Here is a 19,001-nt window from a genome sequence, read left to right as displayed (position 1 = left end):
CGCATATAGAGGCCTAGCTAGCTAGCAGGCCACTTTGAGTAGTACGTGTAACAATTGTTGGTGTACCAATGATCTTCGGAACATATGAATTTTGGAGAAAATTTACATGTTTTTTGTATGTACTGTGCCACTTCATTTCCTGAAGGATCAAATATGAAAAGCCGCATACAAAAGGAGACTCGACTTCTGAATAGGTTCACAATCCCATTACCGGACCGATAACCGCACAAGCGGTATCTCCGGTTTTAACGAAGGGGTTGTTTAGATTGTAACCAAAATAAATCTTACCAAAATTTTGACAATACCAAAATTTTATCAATTTGGCAATACTGCTAATTTTTGCCAGGATTTCTTATGTATTTAACAAATTTTGGTGAAAAAAAATAGATGCACATCTTTAGTAACTTTATCAAAAATTGGTATGGTTTGAAATATCATCAATCTGAACAACCCTGAAAACAATTAGTAAACCCGTAAAAACCAATGAAATTCAGATAAACTTTGAATAAACTGTAAAACTTAGTTTTTCTTTTAAAACATGATCAGAAAACTGAGTAGTTTCTCTTATCGAACCGTTCCGGGAATTCCAGTTTTCATGAAATTCAGGCTGATTTTTGTTGGGATTGTGAACCCTGATTATGAACTCAAACAAAAGAAAAAACAGGGGACTTAAGAAACCTAAAATTCCAGGGGCGCCTCGCTTGCTTAATTAGCGAGAGAAGCGACGGGACCAAAGTTAGCTTGGCACCACAGTACACCACACCAAATATGCATGGCAAAATCGTATGTATCCAGTAGTGCAAGGTGGACGTTGCAAGCACCCGTTTGTATATGTCGCGATATTTCAAGATTTGCAACTTGCTAATGGCACTGTGTGTTCTGCTTGGAAGCTTCCTGGAAGGCGACCGGACCATTAGTTATTTGTAGAGCTAGTGTTATAGCAACATAATCCTCTCTTCTGACTTTCACTTTTATTTTTATCGTGTAAATAATTGGCATCAGGAGTAAAGCTTTCCCTTCAGCTCGTATATTATTGTTACTATAGCTTCACTTTCATAATTGGTGGATGTATGCACTATAGTTAAATTAACTAGCACCCCATGCAATGGAATAAATAATTGATGTGAATTCGTCTAAGAAACATACACAAAGAGAAGAAAAGCGGCTGTGGTTTACAACTTGGAAGATGATCTGACCGATAAAAAAAAAATCGGGTGCCCTGCATCATTCCTCCCTATCGATGGTAAATGTGTGTGCCTAACTATTGCCACCATCGGGAATCCGCACCCAAACTCACCCCCATCCTAGCAACTGTTGAGACAAGCGCCCTTGCTCGCCTCCACACTCCCGTTCTTCCTTATTACTCATCATTAGGGTTTAAATTTTCGGTTTGACCGATTCTATTGGAGGTCATCGATATACTGAAATTTTCGAACTTTTGAATAAATATTACTCAAATTTGAACAAAATCTTACCAAATTCAAAAAAATAATTGCAGATGAAATAATATCGCATGGGGGGTTTGGAAATTTCATTCCGGAATTTCTAACCCTGCTCATCATTCCCCCAAGCAATTGTTGAATCCAGTCACACCAAGCTTGAGGGCTTTGGATCCTTAAGTACCAACCGCGAAGGAACGAGGGGAAGTCCGAATCAACGCAGGGCGATGTGCATGGCTAGGAGCCGGTTGGCATTGGGGTTAACCTGGTCTGAATCGGTGATGTGGGAGGGGATACTAGAAAGGAGGATGAAGCTAGAGTGGTACTTTTTGTGACCTTTCGACGTTTCAGCTAATGTATCAAAATGTTGTGGCATGGATTTCGATGGTGTTTCACACTTTTTGTCTTTGATGCATGCTGATATGTTGATGATCCAGTACTTGAAACATAATGTTTTCATACATTAGAGTAAAACGTTTCAAGTGTGATTCGATTGCTTCTCGTGATTTTAATACTTAATTGTATGATAATTTCTTCTGATGTTTCATGCTCAATAGGAAAAACTGTTGATAGGTTGATTACCAAGAGAGATCGAACAGGCAAAAATGTGTTCGCTCGCGGCACGATCGATCAATCCTCGCGATGGCGGCTCGAGCCACGCACCGTGACACGCGCGTACCGTTGCACCACCACCACCACCCGCAACTCGCAACGTTCCCTTCCCCTTTCCTTAGTTCTTAAGTCCCATCTACCACGTGGGCCCCACCCGTGCCAGCTCACCTCATCCCCACCACCACCTCCGGCCTCCTCCTCCTCCTCTATAAATACCGCCCCCACCTCCTCTTCCCATTCGTTCCATCCACCACCCACCCATCCAACACCACCCTTCTCCAAAGCTGCAAAATCCAAAGCGAGAAACCGCCATTGCCACCCACCTCGATTCCGCTCTCGATCTCAGCTCACTGCTGCATTGCGGCTGTCGCTGTCAGCTCGGATCGGCGCCACGGAGGCCACCGCGGACAGGAGGGCCGTGCAGCCGGCCGGCGGCGGCATGGAGCCCGGGTTCGGGAAGCGGCTGATGCACGTGCTGCGCGCGGTGTACCACATGCTGCGGCGCGGGCTGTGCCGGAAGCGCCTCATGATGGACCTCCACCTGCTCCTCGGCCGGGGCAAGCTCGCCGGCAGGGCGCTCCGCGACGTCCTCCTCGCCCACCAGCCGCACGGCGGCGCGGCTGCCGTGGCGGTCATGGGAGGCGGCGCCGGGGTGGCGCGGGGTGGTGACTCGTCGTCGTCGCCGCTGTCGGCGTCGTTCTTCCACCACAACCCCAGGGACGTGGAGTTCAGCTGCACCACCACGCCGTCCTACGCGCCGGGGGTCTTCCCCTTCAGGTTCCGCGGCCGCGGCGGCTCACGCCACGCCGGCGGCGGCGCCAGCAACTACGGCGGGCTCGACGCCTCCGCCGTGGCCCGCGTCTTCGAGATGCTCAACGCCGACGCCGCGGCTGCTGCTGGCGCCGGCGGGGAGACGCCGCTGTCGTCGATGCCCGGCGCCACGCCGTCCCCGTTGCTGGCGCTCAGCCTCGGCCGCAGCCCCGCCGGGACGCGGCAGCTCCGCGTCACCGACTCGCCGTTCCCCGTCGAGCCGCCGGAGGGCGCCGTCGACGGCCGCGTCGACGACAAGGCCACCGACTTCATCGAGTGGTTCCGCCGCCAGCTCCTCCAGCAGCAGGCGTCCGCCGCGCCAACGCCGGACTACCGTGGCTAGCCCGCCGACCGCCGCCGCCATCGCCGCCGCGGCATGGGCGAGCGAGCGCGAATACTAAAGCACGAGAAGCTTATATATATATATAAGGGACTATGTGGCGTCAAAATTGTTTCACTGACATGTGGGTTTCGAGTTTTTCTACCTGCATGGCTGCGTGTAATTTTTCCTCGGTTAATTAATTTCCTCGCTTGTGATAAATCTCTATATATGTAGAGTTCACGAGGAGACGAGATAAAAAAAAAAGTGGGCTTGCCGTTGCATTGCCCGCACAACTTGTATCTGCCATATCATGCATATGAGACGAAATGATAATTTTTGCACTTTAATTAAACTGGTGGCCTTTGCATGCTTAAATTAGTTTGTGTTAATTATTTCAAGTTTTTTTTTGTTGTTGTCCTTTTTTTTAGAGGTTTTTGTTGTTGTCCTATTCACACAAACTAATCGGAAGAAGGCTCGTTATAAATTAATTTTAACTTAGAAAAAATGGCTCGGTGTTAACTTATCGGTTTCGTACTTTTTCATTTAAAAATGCATTCCTTTTATTTATAAAAAAAAGTCTAAATACGATGAATAGCATGAGTGATCTAGATGAGGGGGACTCCGAATTACATCTTTGTATACAAGATTACAACTGACTAAACATAAAGGCACTAATGATATCGGTTTAACTTCGTCCTGAAATACCTACAGATAAATATATACTTTATATGTCCTAAAATAATTATAATTCTATGTAGCATATATTAAGAATTGAGTAAAGAAAACTATGGTGTCCCTTACTAGATATAATGTATAGGCAAGAGCGAGAGGGTGGTTAAGGGTAGAATTAAAAAAATAAATGATAAGTTATTGATGGAACAATTGATACTCTATTGTGATAACTATTTCGAGATAAATTTAAATTTTAAAATATAATTATTATAGGACAAAGGTATAACTACCTTGTTAGATACTAATCCTCAAGCATACGTACGGTGTATATGCGTTTATGTTGATTTTGATATGGAATCATCTATCGTGTCTGCAGGTAGTACGTGCATACATACGACTCGCACTTTCTATGGTTCCATTTCAAACCCCACAAAGGAGACAGAAACAGGGAAAAAAATTTAGAGTTTTGTTTTTCAGGTCAATCATGTGCATCAGTAGTTATTATCATCAGTTCATCACTACTAACTGCTCTTCGATTCGAATCAATCTCAATTACATATTTACATGCATGCAGCTAGCACCGCGGCTTAATTCATTTTCGTTGCATCAGCGTTGAACATTTTGGGCACACACACTTGCTCTGTGTGTTGGTTAATTTCAATATTGAAAGTGATTGTGCCAAGCTTATGCTAATCTCCTTCTTGTTGATAGTTGACATTATCCAGTATGTGGATTGAGCCTAGCATCGAATCGTTCTTTTTTAAAAAAATTCCTAGGTGTGTCAATTCTCAAACTGAGGCTGTGTTTAGTTCCTGAAACTGGAGAGAAGTTTGGAAAAAGTTGGTAATTTGGGAAAAAAAGTTGAGAGTTTATGTGTGTAGGAAAATTTTAGATGTGATGTGATGTGATGGAAAGTTAAAAGTTTGGGGGAAGTTTGGTGTGAACTTGTCACGCCCCGAGCTAGTCCCGACTGGAATTAGCCCGTGACGCTCCAAATTAACCTGTTAATCGATACCAGTCCCAGGAAACAGTGCTGGTATCACAGGAAGATAGAATATCACAGCAACAGAGGTCTCTTTATTATAGAGTAGGAGTACAGTCATGTTGGGCTGTGGACAGATCCCGAGCTCACAACTGCATTACAAAAGGGAAACGGAAGCCAGGGCTTGGACCAAACAACACAGGCGCGACTTGGGAACTAGGCCGAAACCATAAAACTCATCGTAACCGGCTTGCTCCTGGAAGAACTCCTCATCAGCAGGATCCGCTTCATCTTCTTCAGCAACTGGGGGGGTTATTTATATAGAGCAAGGGTGAGTACAGGAGTACTCAGCAAGCCAGGGGAAATAAGTGTTTAATGCAGGCTTCAAAGAAAGGCTGGTATTTTTGCAATTGATTTTATTTGAACTCTTTTCTGAAACAACTAAGTGGGTGCTTCTCAAACGACACGGTTGAGACAGTGTGTCCCGTCCGGTCGGAGTATGTGCAATGTATCAGTCTTTAAATCTTAAAACAAGGTTGGCACCCGGCCAACAGCTTTTCAACGGCCACCCGGGCCAACAACTTTTCAAACGGCCACCCGGGCCAACAACTTTTCAAACGGCCACCCGGGCCTAGCTGATCCCGTCAGCTACAGATTTTTCAAACATCAAACCCCTTTTCACAACAGCAATTTCACAAGCAGTAGTCAAACAAAACTACGCTAGGAATCACCTCACATCCGCCCATGACCGTGGGCACGGCTGTTCGAACAGTTAGTTAACCTCTGCAGAGGGGGTACACTTTACCCACACGACATTACTAACCCGGATCACCCAGCCCGTGGGGATCAACCACGTCGGGAGACCTCCAAGCTTTCATGACAAGGCATTTCCAAAGCCGACACAGGTTTACCATATGCCGACGAGAGGGGTCCCAGACCAACAACAGGTTAGGTCCCAGACCATACTGTGCCAGGAAGCCCAGGGGTCCTCCCCGACACCACCCCGGCGAATCCACATGTCTCTCGGCATCATGGCTCCCCTGATAAGCTAGTTACTCAGCCAGGGGTGTCCCATTCCACCCATGTGGTCGTACTTGTCTTATGTTCGGATGAAATTCCAAGGAATCGGTCCTTAAGTGCGGGAGCGGGAAAACCGTACACCCGGTACGTTCCCCGGTCCGCGGTTTTAGAAATTCATTTAGTTCGCAAGCACCGACCCAGGCGTCGGGTTTTCCAAGTCTTTTGTAAAACCCAAGTTTTACCCAAGTTGTTTTTCAGATTTTAAGTTTGAAGGCGACCGTCGATACTCGCACAGAGTGCACGAATATCGAGGCGCAACTGGGTGGTTACAAGGGGACATGGTATAACAATTAACAAAGGAAGGATCAAATTCAACAAATTAGGCAGGTCCGCCAATCTGCCTTGCAGACGGGACAACCGATTAAGTGCGATCCTATCAATGCATAATATTTTGCAAGCAATATAATTAAATTTCAAATATAGGCTCAAGATGTTCAAAGGTGGCTTGCCTTGCTCGAGATCCGGAGCTTGATCCTCGAAATCCTCGCACTGCGGGTCTTCGGGCTCCGAAACTACACGCGAAACGGGACAACTCAACAAACGGCGAAAATAAAGCCCTATTAATGACCTCTAAGCGTGCCATTAGATAGATCTCGAGATTTGGGGAATTTTGGAAGTTGAACGGAGTCAATCGGATTTACGGTTGGGAAGATATTGAATTTTTAATATTATTGGATTTTTGGTCTGAAGGAAAAAGGATTTATTTAAACCCTTTTGGAAAAAGAAAAGGATGAGGGAGGGAAGATAGACTTTTCCTCGGGCGGCTAGGGCGCGGCCCAAGGGAAATGGAGCGGTCCGGCCGAGTTAACTGGGCCGGACGGCCCAAAAGACGGCCCAGAACGCGCGCGGGCGGGGAAGAGAGAGGGAGCCGGTGAACCGGGCTCACCACGCGTGGTCCCGGGTGGGACCCGCTTGTCAGCGGCTCGGCTCACCGTGCGGAGGGAGCACGCGGCGCACGCGCGCGGGCGGGGAGGGACGCAGTGCACAGGCGCGGTTCGCGGTGAACGCGGATGCGGCGGGCCCACGCGCAGCCTCACGGCTCGCGGTGGAACGCGCGCACGGGAGGGGCTGACCGGGGTCGGCCCGTCCCGTCCTCGGCTGAGCTGGCGCCGACGTGGCGCCTACGTGGCTGCCACGTGGGCTAGCGGGAGGTAGACGACGACGCCGGCCGGAACGGACGGCGGACGACAGCGGCGAACGGTGGAGCGAACCACGGCGATACAGGCGAAAGCGAGCACACCGGGTGGTTGCACAGGACGAGGGGAGACGAGCCAACGGCTCGGATTCGCCGGAGGGAGCTTGACGGCGGCGAATCGCGGCGGCGACAACCGGCGGGGAGGGAAGAGGGAAACGGCGACGAGGCCACGAGGGGTCGATTCCCGGCGGTGAGAGCATCTATGCGGCTACGGGAACTCGATGCTAGCGTCGGATTGGACGGAGCTACGCCGAGCGAGGCTGGCGACGTGCGGGTGCTACGGAGCTCGAGCGGCGACGGCGGCGAGCACTCGGCGAGCGACGGCAACGGTTGGGGCGGCGCCGGCTAGCTACGGGGAGTCTACTCGTGCTACCACCGAAAACTAAGGGGGGGAGATGGAGCGAGGAGGAAGAACGGAGGGAGACACTACCGTGCGGGACGGGGCGCTGTGACGAGAGGCCGACGGCGCGGGAGTAATCTCTCCGGCCTCGGGCCGGGGAAGAGGAAGAAGAGGGCGCGGCCGAAGTCCCCTTCCGCATCCTCGAACGCACCGGTTCTCCCGGCGCCTGGCGAAGGACGGCGGAGGCGAGACAGAGCACGGGGGCGGCGGCAATGGCACGGAGGCGAATGGAAGAGGAAGGGAAAGGGGAGGCTGGGGTTTAAATGGGCGGCAATGTCGGTTTGGGAACCGACTTGCGCGGTCAAGGGCGCGAGCTGGCGCTCGGCGGTCGCGGCCAAAGTGGCGACAGGGAGGATGACGCCGGCGAGGAGGAAAAAGGGGAAAAGGAGGGGGAGAAAGGGGGCTTGCCCCTTTGCCGATTCGGGAAAAGGAGGAGGTGAGCGGGGGCGCGCGGCTGAGGGAGGAGGGAGGCCCTGCCTCCGTCCCTTGGAGGCTAGCGCGGGAGTGGCGGGGCTGAGGCGATGACGACGGCGATGACGGCGGGGCGGTTTGGAGCGGAGCGGCGACACTGGCGACAGGCGCGTGCAGAGACTGACGGCGGCGGCGACCGGGCGGTCGGCCACCACGGCACGCGCGCGCGGCTTGCAACGGGAGGCGTGGCGGATGGAGTGGCGCGGCTCGGGCACGCGCGCTGGCTCGCGGGGCCAAGCGGCTGCGCGGCTGCAGGCGGCAGGGCAGCGGGACCGGGCGGCGCAGACGCGACGCGACACGGGCGGCAACCACGCGGGCGCGCGCGCGAACGAGCGCGGGGAGCGGCAGTGAGGGAGCGGAGAGGGAAGACTCGGCTCGGCGCGGGCGGCTCACGCGCACGCGCGCGGGGGGGGAGGGGCACTCGGCGCGGCGACGTGCGCTCGCGCGCGCGGCGCGGGGCGGAGCGGAGGGAGAGAGGGAGAGCGGGAGCGGGAGCGCGCCGGGGGAGAGAGCGAGAGAGAGAGGGGGCGCCGGGGAGAGAGGGGAAAGGGCCGGGGGAGAGGGGGAGATGGGCCGAGAGGAAATCGGCCCATCGACCCCGGGGAGGCAAAATAGACTTTTGCGGAGGAATTGATTTGGAAGGATTTGGATTCGGAATTTAACTCGACGATAGATCGGGGATTGAGATCTTGAGATGGCACGGACACTAGACAACAAGCAAAGAAACAGATTTCGCAACTAGGGTTTTTAGGAGATAATTTTCCCACTAGGCGCCACGACGGAACGGGCGCTACAGAACTAAACAGGGCCTGAGTTACTGACACCCTCGAGAGAACTAAGTGTCGCCTACTAGATACCGGTCACCAAATCCAACAACTATGTGGGGTTAGCAACCAATCGACATAAATCCTTTTTTAAAGAAGTGTGGAGATAATATCCACACCTGTAGGAATACATATTCCATATGTATATACTCCTTCCGTTTCTAAATATTTAACACCGTTAACTTTTTATTATATATTTGACCATTCGTCCGGCTTATTTAAAAACTTTTTGTAAAATATATAAAACTATATGTATACATAAGTATATTTAACAATGAGATAAAAAAAATAATTAATAATTACTTAAATTTTATAATAAGATGAACGATCAAATATATTTAAAAAAATCAACTACATCTACTAGAGGGAGTATATGAGATTTGAGATTGCGTATGTTATCTGTCGATCGATCGAGTTTCATGCATATGCATGCATGGACCCGTGTTAGGTATTTTCACGTACGCATATGCAACGACACGATACTCTCTCTTTAATTTCACTCTCTCACTCTTTTTTTTTTCTGAACTCCGTCTCTCTCTTTTATTTAGGGAACCAGTAGTATGCAGCTATGCGACAGCATACCTGACACGTAAATTAATTTAGGTGGACGGGTACAGTGCGTAAGCTGGATAATTGGTTTTTAAGTGACATGTGTAACTAACTCGCTCTAGTTGCCGACACGTCATGTCCCAATGTCTGAGTGACGATCCATCTGTTAACTATCCTTCGAATTCATACTTTGCGATAGTTTCGTTACGTAACTGTATTCGGTGCTTAAATTCTATCCGAATTGGGCTGCGCAGCGCAGCTAGCGAACCATATTTATGTATTACGTATATATACGATTGTACTCCTAAATATATTATATTGAGAGCTAGCTAGCGAACACTTGGGGAACGAAAACACTTTTCCTAAAGAAAAAATGAACAGAAGCTAATTAAACTATCAGACTAGCTAACTCTCCCCGTTCCCTTCACAGTCCACCAGCAAAAATCTTTTATATTACAATGAAACATAAGTAATATAGTTATATTGAGCATGCAGTGTACTTTTTGAAAATAAAAATAGTCAAAGTCTGCACATTGGTGATATTCGGTTTTAACTCGATCAAAGGAACCGAGTAAGTATATTACGTTTTCTGTTAGCACGTTTTTAAATTACTAAATGACATGTTTTTATGAAAAAAAATTATATGTAAAAGCTGTTTTAAAAATCAAATAGATTTATCTTTTAAAATTTATAGTAGTTAATATTTAATTAATTACTCCCTTCGTTTTATACTACACGTCGTTATTCAAACTTTGTTATGTTCGATAAAGTTTATAGAAAAATTTAACAAAATTTAAAATATCAAATTGATTTTAGTAAATCTAACATTGTATAATATGTTTGTTTTGCGTTGAAAATACATAATATATTTTTTATAAATTTATTTAAATTTTAAAATATTTGGTTAGGAAAAAATCAAACGACTTATAATATGTTAATGGCTCTATAAAATGCCCCTATGAAATGATGAAATGGTTGGAGTATATATTAAGAGCAGGTACAATAGCAGCCTATAAACCAGCTATAACCATATCTATCGAGAAAAAAAGAGAAGAGAGAAGAAAACGGGCAACAGATTTGTAGCCAGCTGCAACACAGAGTCCAGAACGTTATGTGTGTATGAGAGGTGGGACCGGGTATTAATGGTGTAGTATATTTTTATAGTTAACTATTGTATGAATGGGCTATTAGATTAGTTATAGATTATTTGGAGCTAGTAATGGCTCTTCTCCTAGGTGGAGTAGAGAAAGTAAGAGCAAGTTTAATAGTATAGCTCATTGCTAGCTCTAATTCATCTATAGCCAATCTAATAGCCAATTCATACAATAGTTGCTTACTATACTATTAATATATATGGTCACACCTGTCATGCATATATTACGTCTTGGAGTTCGTGCTGTAGCTGGCTACAGATCTGTAGCCCGCTATTCTTCTCTCATCTTTTGTCTCATTAAAATATATTTATAGTTGGCTAATAGTCTACTATTGTACCTGCTCCAACCACATAGGTGGGGCCGTGGTGGTCAGTGTCTTCCGTAACACTAGCGCTTGGGCTGATTGGTCGGAAGCAAAAGCAGAGGAGGGGACTAGGGGAGGGCGTGGTGCACGCGCGGCCGCAATTGCACGTTACCTCGCACGCTAAGCAAACGTGGGTGTGGCTGCCTTCCATTTTTGCCCTCAGAGCAAGGTCAGTAGTACAGTCGGCTATACTTATCTCCATCTCATTTTAGAGTTGATATTATAGCCAACTAGTACAATAGAGAAATTGTTGAACATGCTATATCTCATAAATCAAATTATTAACTGTGCATGCATATACTAAAGTGTATGATCAAAAGTGCACATTATCCTTGTGACCATTTGTGCGTGATATGCACATGAGCCTAGAGAAAGAAAGCCACGGTTCGTTCATGTGTTCAGAAACGAACACAACAGCAGATAGGAATCGGCAAATCAAAACCCAAACCAGATGAAAGACGAGCAAGCGGCGGGCGGCGGCAACGAACGAGCTGAGATCAAAACCGATTGCTCCTTAAGCATTCACCGGGACTGTGGATCGATCCAAATGCCGCGGTTGGCCAGATGAATCTAGAGCGGCAAGCGAGCGATTTGGCACATATCGGGTCGAGTTTTTCAGCCATGGACCATGGGCGAGTAGCCTCGCAAGATGCAGGCAAGCGGGATTGGAGAAACATTAACGGAGCTGAAGATTGGCGAGCGATGGCGTGCGGCGGCGCGGCGAAGATCTTGTCCGGCATGCAACGGAGAGGAAGAGGAAAACGCACATGGGATCGGACGAAGTGATGGTTGGGCCCACAAATGTATTTTCTATTGGCACCAGGAACTGTACCTACATATGTATGTGTGCTATCGATAGCGCTAGAATAGTCGCCGGCTTCATTCTCTCCCTTCCAGCTAGGATTTGGATGATCCCTGCTGAATTAGCTTATTGTACCTGCTCTCATACTCCCTCCGATTAGTATTCGGCCGGGCAGCTCGCGCTAATCCTTCTATAATTGCCCCAGCAGACAGACTTCGCTTCGCTTTTCCCGCGTGTGTCTGTGAGTGTGAGTGTGTCTCCTCGCCTTGTCTTGCTGCACGCCTGCACGTACCGTGTCGTACGTACTCCACATCCCCACTCGCTGTCCCCTACTTACTTTTTTAGTACCACCGAAAACCAATCTAGTATTAAATACGATGTTTTATAGCCTATCCGAATTCGTTTATATTAAAAAATAGGAGTAGCTATACAACATTCGATAGTTTTTAAAATGAAAACTTTCAATTGTAACTATGTAGTTACATTGTACTAACTACTACTACGTAACTACAATATAAGTGATTTCTGAAAATATCGATGGAGCAACTGGTTAGTTGAACGAGCATGCAAGCTGCAGGCCTCGGGTTTGATCCTTGCCGTGAGCATCTGATTTTTTTTTCCATTTTCCTCCACAACACAAATCTCAAAGCATATTGGATGGTTTAAAATTCGAAAATTTTCACCTCTGAAAACTGTCAACAATAGGATAGCAAATTATTAAAAAGGGAAAATCCTATTTAGTACTGGGTTGGTTTTTTTATGGAATGGAGGGATTAGCTTTATTCCCGTATATTGATTGACAGGTGGACCGTACAATCTCATGGGTGAACAGATGGAAGATATCGTGACAAATATCTCTGCCATGGTACTTGTACACACGGGCAGATTAAGCTCTTTGCCCGTTGATCCCCATATAGAGAAGGAAAGAGAGGAAAGGGGAGGAAGAGGAAGAAGATAATAAGGGCGGGACCGTACCTAGCAATTTCAGACCCTAATATGAAACATAAAACAAGATTTTATGTTTAAAAAGTATCAATAAAAAGGATAGTAAATTGTCCATGAAAAAATATTACGTAAATGGTAGCAACGCCTTCCTTAAGTAAGAAAATTAAGTGCTTTTTAATGTAGTTATTTGATTTTCTTTACCAAGCGAAAAATGGAATATTTAGTACTAGAACGCTTGTTCATGTAGTTGCTATAAATTAGATGCCATGATTATTATCGAACATCTATTGGACCCAGAAAATATAAATATGTTCTAGGCAAATCAGTACATCAACGTGAGAGGAACTTTTGAACAAATAAAATTAATAGGATAATAATATATTGGAAATTAGTGGCTTGTATTGAAATATAAGAATGTTGGGGCCTCTATTTTCTTTTTTTTTTTTTGGGAGGGGAAAGTTGTGCGGTTGATCAGGTGGCACATGGCCATGGATAGCCCTGGCACTCTGCGTACGGGCTGAAGGAGAAAAAAGAATATAAGTTCTTCTTCTCATTATTTATGGATACACTCAGAGTACTATACGGCCAAAATTTATAAAGAACAATATTTGATCTGAGTAGAGTCATACACCTACAACTTTATCATAACACCATCGCAATTAAAACCCATCCTCGCTTGTTAATCAAATCAAACGTTCTCCACTAATATTCACTCAATTCACGTAGAAATCAACCATATGCACGTTTGCTCATGCAGGGCGCCTATTTGGCGCGGGCTCGTGCGCTTTTGATAATGCTTTTGCTGCTGCTTTGGCTTTGGCAGTTGGCACACCGTGCGCGTGCGCCCATCGTCCTGAGTGACCGGCTGCTTTGACACGCCAAGGGCGCAGGAAGGAGAGGCAAGAGCACGAGGAAATCGAGCAAATCCGGCGACACTTTATTTTCTGGTGATTTTCTCCCTCTATTTTGCGTTAGAAAAATCGTTGACATCCGAAGTGAGCGTAGCTTAACCCTAGGTTTCTTATCGTCAAGCCAATTCATCCAGATTTATGTATGAAACATTATAGATAATTGTTTTTTTAAGTAGTAGGTGATATATCTGTCGAACGTCGTCGGTGGTGATTTTTTCAGTGAGTATGCAGACATTATGATTTTTTTTTTAAGAAAGAGAAAACTCGTTGACAGACCTGTGGATGTGGTGGTTCTACGACCGTCCGGCTAACCTGGCACGAGGCCAATGTGGGAGCGTCTCCGTTGCAATAGTTTTTACGTTGCCACTAGCGCGAAGGCGCGCGCCTTCCAAGCTCCAAAGCATGTGGAAAAAGGCAGGCAAAAACGCATGCAAAAGGTGAAAAAAACACAAAACCAAAAGGCAGAGAGGGGTTAGCTGGTGCCTCGCTTTCGCCTTTACGACGCAGCTCGGCAGCTGGCTTTGCTTTTGCTTCGGCTGCAGGTGGGCCGGGCTGCTGACTTGGCCCATGACGCGACCCTTTTCTTCTAAACTTTGAGCCCAACCAGCCCAAAAACCTGTCATTCCTCCGGTCCGGCCAGTCACACGCTTAGCATTAAGCTAAAGCTTTTCTTCTATAATCTTTTCAGATAGCGGCCGGCACTATCTGTTAGCCTGTTACCACTAGCCATTGATTTCGACGAGTGATTAGTGAACGCATTACGCATACGACCTCATCTTTTTCTTTTTCTTTTCTTTTTTTATGATGTGTGTCATGACCCACGAAGAAAATCCACGGTCGAAATCGATGGTGAACTAAAATGGGAACTTTTTTTTTTTTTGCCGAGTTTGTTTTGTCACTCGTGCTATCGTGACAACATCCAAGGAATATGGCTATACGGAAAAAGATGAGTGAATCGCGATGATGTGATCATCGTACGCACCGCCACAGGTTGCTGTACAAAGTTATAATCAAGACTTGATAGGTCCCTTTTTTTTTAGCTTTGCAGAAAGGAGAAGTTGATGTGAGCTAATCAGAACGGCGACATATCCAATGAAGACTATTAGATAAGTGAAAACCCATGAGACTAGACCTAAAAAGTGTATAAATTCATGAGAAGAATACTGTAGATAGATGCAAGTATGAAATACATTCTCACTAAATTTTAAGTTTAGACTCAACTCTATTATAGAGGGAAAAAAGAGATAACTTTTGAGTGAATAGTAAGAGTAAAATGCGTTGCAGGTACCACAACTTGCAAGGTGTGTGCAATTTAGTCACCCATCTTGTAATTTGCTCAAATAAGTCACTCAACTTCCATTATCTAAAAAAAAAGTCACTCAACTTGTTTAGAGGTGCAATATTATTTGTACCAAGGTGGACGCCACGTCAGCATGACAGGTTCACCTTGTATGCAAGGAACAAAGATGCAAATTAGCCCTTATATTGTTTCAATTTTTCGTTTGAGTACATATGTTTGTTTGATACTCCAAATCTTCAATACGTGATTTGCTGCCAGTACTGAATCTTGCCTGATGTACAAGGATATATGTTTGTCTTTATATTGGGAAATAAAGCGGTTTGTTCCTTGTGCTAAAACCAATTTTTATATGCACTCTTCAATGTGGTAATTTGACATCATATTCATGGATTAAATAGGAGCGCTCGTGGCTAGCGTTGATAATTTCGCCGATGATGGATTCATACGCAGCCACGCAGGCTATCACCGCGACTCGCTAGATCTGGCGCCGTCCTATCCCGTGCGCACGCCAACAAAAAAACCTACGATCATGGCTTAGCACACGGGCATAACATATCTAAATAGACCAATTAAATTAGCAAAGAGTAATATAGTAGAAGGGTTTTTCTACAAAACTGTATTACTTTCGCCAACTCATCGTCACGTCTGCCATCGTATCGTCCACCTTGGCAAAAATAATACGCGTGACACGTTTTTTATTATATTTGCACCTCCAAACAAGTTGAGTGATTTATTTGAGCAAATTACAAGATGGGTGACTAAATTGTACCCACCTTGCAAGTTGTAGTACCTGCAACGCATTTTACTCGAATAGTAATATAACACTATTCATCTGAAATTTGTCTTTTTTGTTTTTCTCAAATAAAGTTGAGTTTGGACTTAAGATTTGGTATATTTATCTTTAAATTTTTTTTCATAAATTTATAAGACTTTTAAATATGATTTTCATGAGTTCTCACTTATTTGATGATTTTTATTGGAGCCCTCACCTGAACTACCTTGGAGTTCCACAGGTAGCTACAGCTAACTATCTTAGTAGCATTTGCATTACTTATGGTAAAACTGTACTGTACTGTAAAACCAAAGATCCTTCAAAGAGTGAGCCGGTATTTGCACGAAGGGGAGGAGCATGGGCAGTCAGGTTCCCCAAACTGTTTTTGTTGGTTACCCGGACAGTCTTATAACTTTGAACGTTAGTTCATTGAGCTTGACTACGGTGCTTTCTACTCGTAGTATTCTACTACCAGTAGAAATGATCTGAACCATCTGTTTGGAAGGGTATATTAGTACTTACTAATTATGTGCTTAAGGGTAATTTGGGTATTTGTGTTTTCCTTTTCTTTTAAGTCTCGTATTGCTCCGACCGTCTCGCCGCATCCATCCGCCGTCCGTTCCTGCACAGCTCGATTCCGGTGGTGGCGCCCATTTCGATCAGCCGGCGTTCATCCTGCCGCCGCCGTTTTATCTCCCCGTCGGTGACCTCGATTATCCTGCCATCCTCCACCCCTGGTATTCCCGCCGTCGATGTCGCTGATCCCTGTCTAGCCACCACGGCCGTGCCAACCTCCGTTGCTGGCGACCACGCGCATCTGCACTGCACCGATCTCCTCCCTATCGACCACGGCCATGCCGATTTCTTCGGCCCTGACGACCGCGTTCACATCCGCGTTGATCTCCTCCTCCCACTGAACAAGCTAACAGCTAGTATTTATTTTCGATTATCATGGTACTTGTGCGTTTGCTCTCAATCGAATTTGATTTCTTCGTTGTTGATAAGAAGAGGAACCTGCTTTTTTGAAACGAACCGCACAAGAAGAGGAACATGCTAATGCTATTGCTACTAGATTGCATGTATAGCGTTGTATACAAGTTCCAATTCGATTTATCGGATGTGACTTTGATATGGATGGATGCTGAATTTTGATTCGGGCTGGATGCAATATATTGGAGTATATATTAATTCTGAAGATGTAATGTGCTAGCTATTATAATATTATTTGAATAAAATACAATTCAACTGAATCTCTGAACTTGAGTATGTATAAAATACTATTTTGACTGTTAATTTCTGTTATGGTATATTTCTAAAAATCTAAAAGTATTGTTTGAAAAGAAAATACTCACAATTTTAGGATCGTTGACACAGTTCCTGAGTTTTTATCTGAGGGAACATTTCTGAATTAGAAACTCAGTTCCTGAGTTGTTTTTTTAGGGAGCAGTTCCATATAGTTACTAACTTATAGTGTTAATTACTAATTTGTCCATGTATGTCCACAAGCATTCTCATAAATCATCATGATATATATTCTTTAACTGCTAGAATATTTTCATTATGAGATGAGATTTTAAAGCAGCCGCGACTGTCAGATTCACTTGTATCACAGAATTGTTCACTTTCCTGAACATGTTTGCAACTTGTGAAGTAATCCTCAAGCCGGAGCTATGAGAGGGAGCATGTAAGAAGCATCAACACAATTGAAGGTTGGGGATGGACCACTGACGTTTCTTCAGCCTTTTATTTTGTTGTATCAGAGACTTTGTTCAGATGATTATATACTTCTTAAGTGATATGCATGTAAATGTGGAGGTCAGGGGTGTAATTAGCAAAAAATAAAGCTCTATCAAGCCAAGTTTCAGGATATATTAACCGTGGTGATTGCAGATTAATTTCTGTTAGGTGAAGATAAAAAAGATAGTTGCAGTTATGTTAGATGATTGAAAAAAAGAAGTGGTGTGGTACTGGGATTGACCCCTCGCGACATGGACAAAATTAAAGCATCTTGCAGTAACCATCCACGGCAACTCCCAAGTGCAAATATATATCATCTTTGCCTATTCATTTGTTTTAAAACACGAACACTGTCTACCAAAGAAAACCACGTGGGATATATCGCAAGGGAGTATATTACTGCTTCTGTGATAGACATTAAATTATGGCGAGTACAATATATATATATATATATATATATATATATATATATATATATATATATATATATATATATATATATATATATATATATATATATATATCAATTCAGACATTGGTCGTTGTCCTTTATAAAATATCAGCCCCATACCATGCTGCTAGATCATACTCGCAGAACAGGATACAACTCTTGAATGCAAGAAGCATGACTTTTGCCAGTAATTCCAACGTGCAATCTCCAACAAGACAATGAAAGGCAAACTCACCATTGGAGCTCCACTGCATGGCTGAAAAAATGAAAAGAAAATTATACACATTGGAAAGCCTCCAAAATAAAATGATCTGCAGAGCCTTACAAAATTATGGACCTTAACTGTTCCATGCTGGCCGTAACCACTATAAACTAGTAGTATCTTCTGAAATTTGACTTATGTGATGTAGCACAGGGAGTGGAACTATTTCTACAAGCAACGAATCAAATAAAAATCGATCTGTGTGTAATTTACGAAGTATAGAGAACTCCAGAATTAGTACTAGAATTTTACTGAAGCAAAATCATAACCATTTAAACCGTTGTCGGCTGCTCATCAACTAAAATAGAATGAAGCACAAGCGGAAATCATCTCTCGCTAATGGTCACAGAAGAATTATCTATGTGGTGATTTGATAACATTTGTCAGACACATTTCAAATTTGTATAGTTGGGACAACAACCTCAGTAGAAATCTAGCAGGTTGTGCTTATGAAGTACTACTTGGTGTTAAAACTGAATTTTGCTCGCGTCAGGCTGCTACTTTTGGAGGATCTAATAGTGATCCTACAACATTACTGTATCATTTATCAGGAAGTGATGGGAGAAAATGGGACAGGACGTTACCTGTTCTCGAACCAGTAGCAGCCGAAGAGATGGGATGAACAATCAACGGCAACATCAAGATGAGGGCGACGTTGCATCATCAGCCTCTCCTCCGCCGGACTGCCATACAAGCAGCACATCGTGGATCCGCCGCCCTTGCCGAGGCGCCGAGCACGTACGCCGCAGCCGCCACAGGTCGCTGGAGGTAGAGAAGGTGGATGGGGCAGAGGGCCGCGAGGGCGCTGGAGGCGATGAACGCGGCGAGGGAGATGGACGGGCGACGGAGGCGACGATAGAGGTGAACGGGAGGCCCAGAATGGCGTCAAAGGAGGCGGCGAGGGCGGGGGAGGCGGACGGCGACAGAGGGGGCCGAAGAAGGCGACG

The 19,001-nt window shown here is 45.4% G+C and overlaps 1 protein-coding gene and 1 long non-coding RNA gene across 2 annotated transcripts; one reads left to right on the top strand and one right to left on the bottom strand.

Moving 5' to 3' along the window:
• The first annotated feature begins 2,291 nt into the window (after positions 1-2,291).
• On the top strand, positions 2,292-3,535 carry LOC4327339 (uncharacterized). The gene has a single exon (XM_015779164.3). It carries the CDS (start codon positions 2,491-2,493, stop codon positions 3,202-3,204), a length of 714 nt encoding a protein of 237 aa, XP_015634650.1. The 5' UTR covers positions 2,292-2,490; the 3' UTR covers positions 3,205-3,535.
• A 14,349-nt stretch (positions 3,536-17,884) lies between these two features.
• Positions 17,885-19,001, bottom strand: LOC112939592 (uncharacterized). The gene is made up of 3 exons (XR_003243353.2): positions 18,639-19,001; positions 18,130-18,222; positions 17,885-18,048 (listed from the first exon to the last, which is right to left on the bottom strand). It is a non-coding gene; the product is annotated as an uncharacterized lncRNA (long non-coding RNA).

The sequence above is a fragment of the Oryza sativa genome, chromosome 1 (assembly GCF_034140825.1).
Source record: "Oryza sativa Japonica Group chromosome 1, ASM3414082v1".
Lineage (NCBI taxonomy): Eukaryota > Viridiplantae > Streptophyta > Magnoliopsida > Poales > Poaceae > Oryza > Oryza sativa.
The sequence above is the reverse complement of the archived record's forward strand: the minus strand, read 5'-3'. Positions and strand labels throughout refer to the sequence as shown.

Coding starts and splice junctions, on each gene's coding strand:
- LOC4327339 (XM_015779164.3), top strand. CDS start 2,491: ATGGAGCCCGGGTTCGGGAAGCGGCTGATGCACGTGCTGCGCGCGGTG.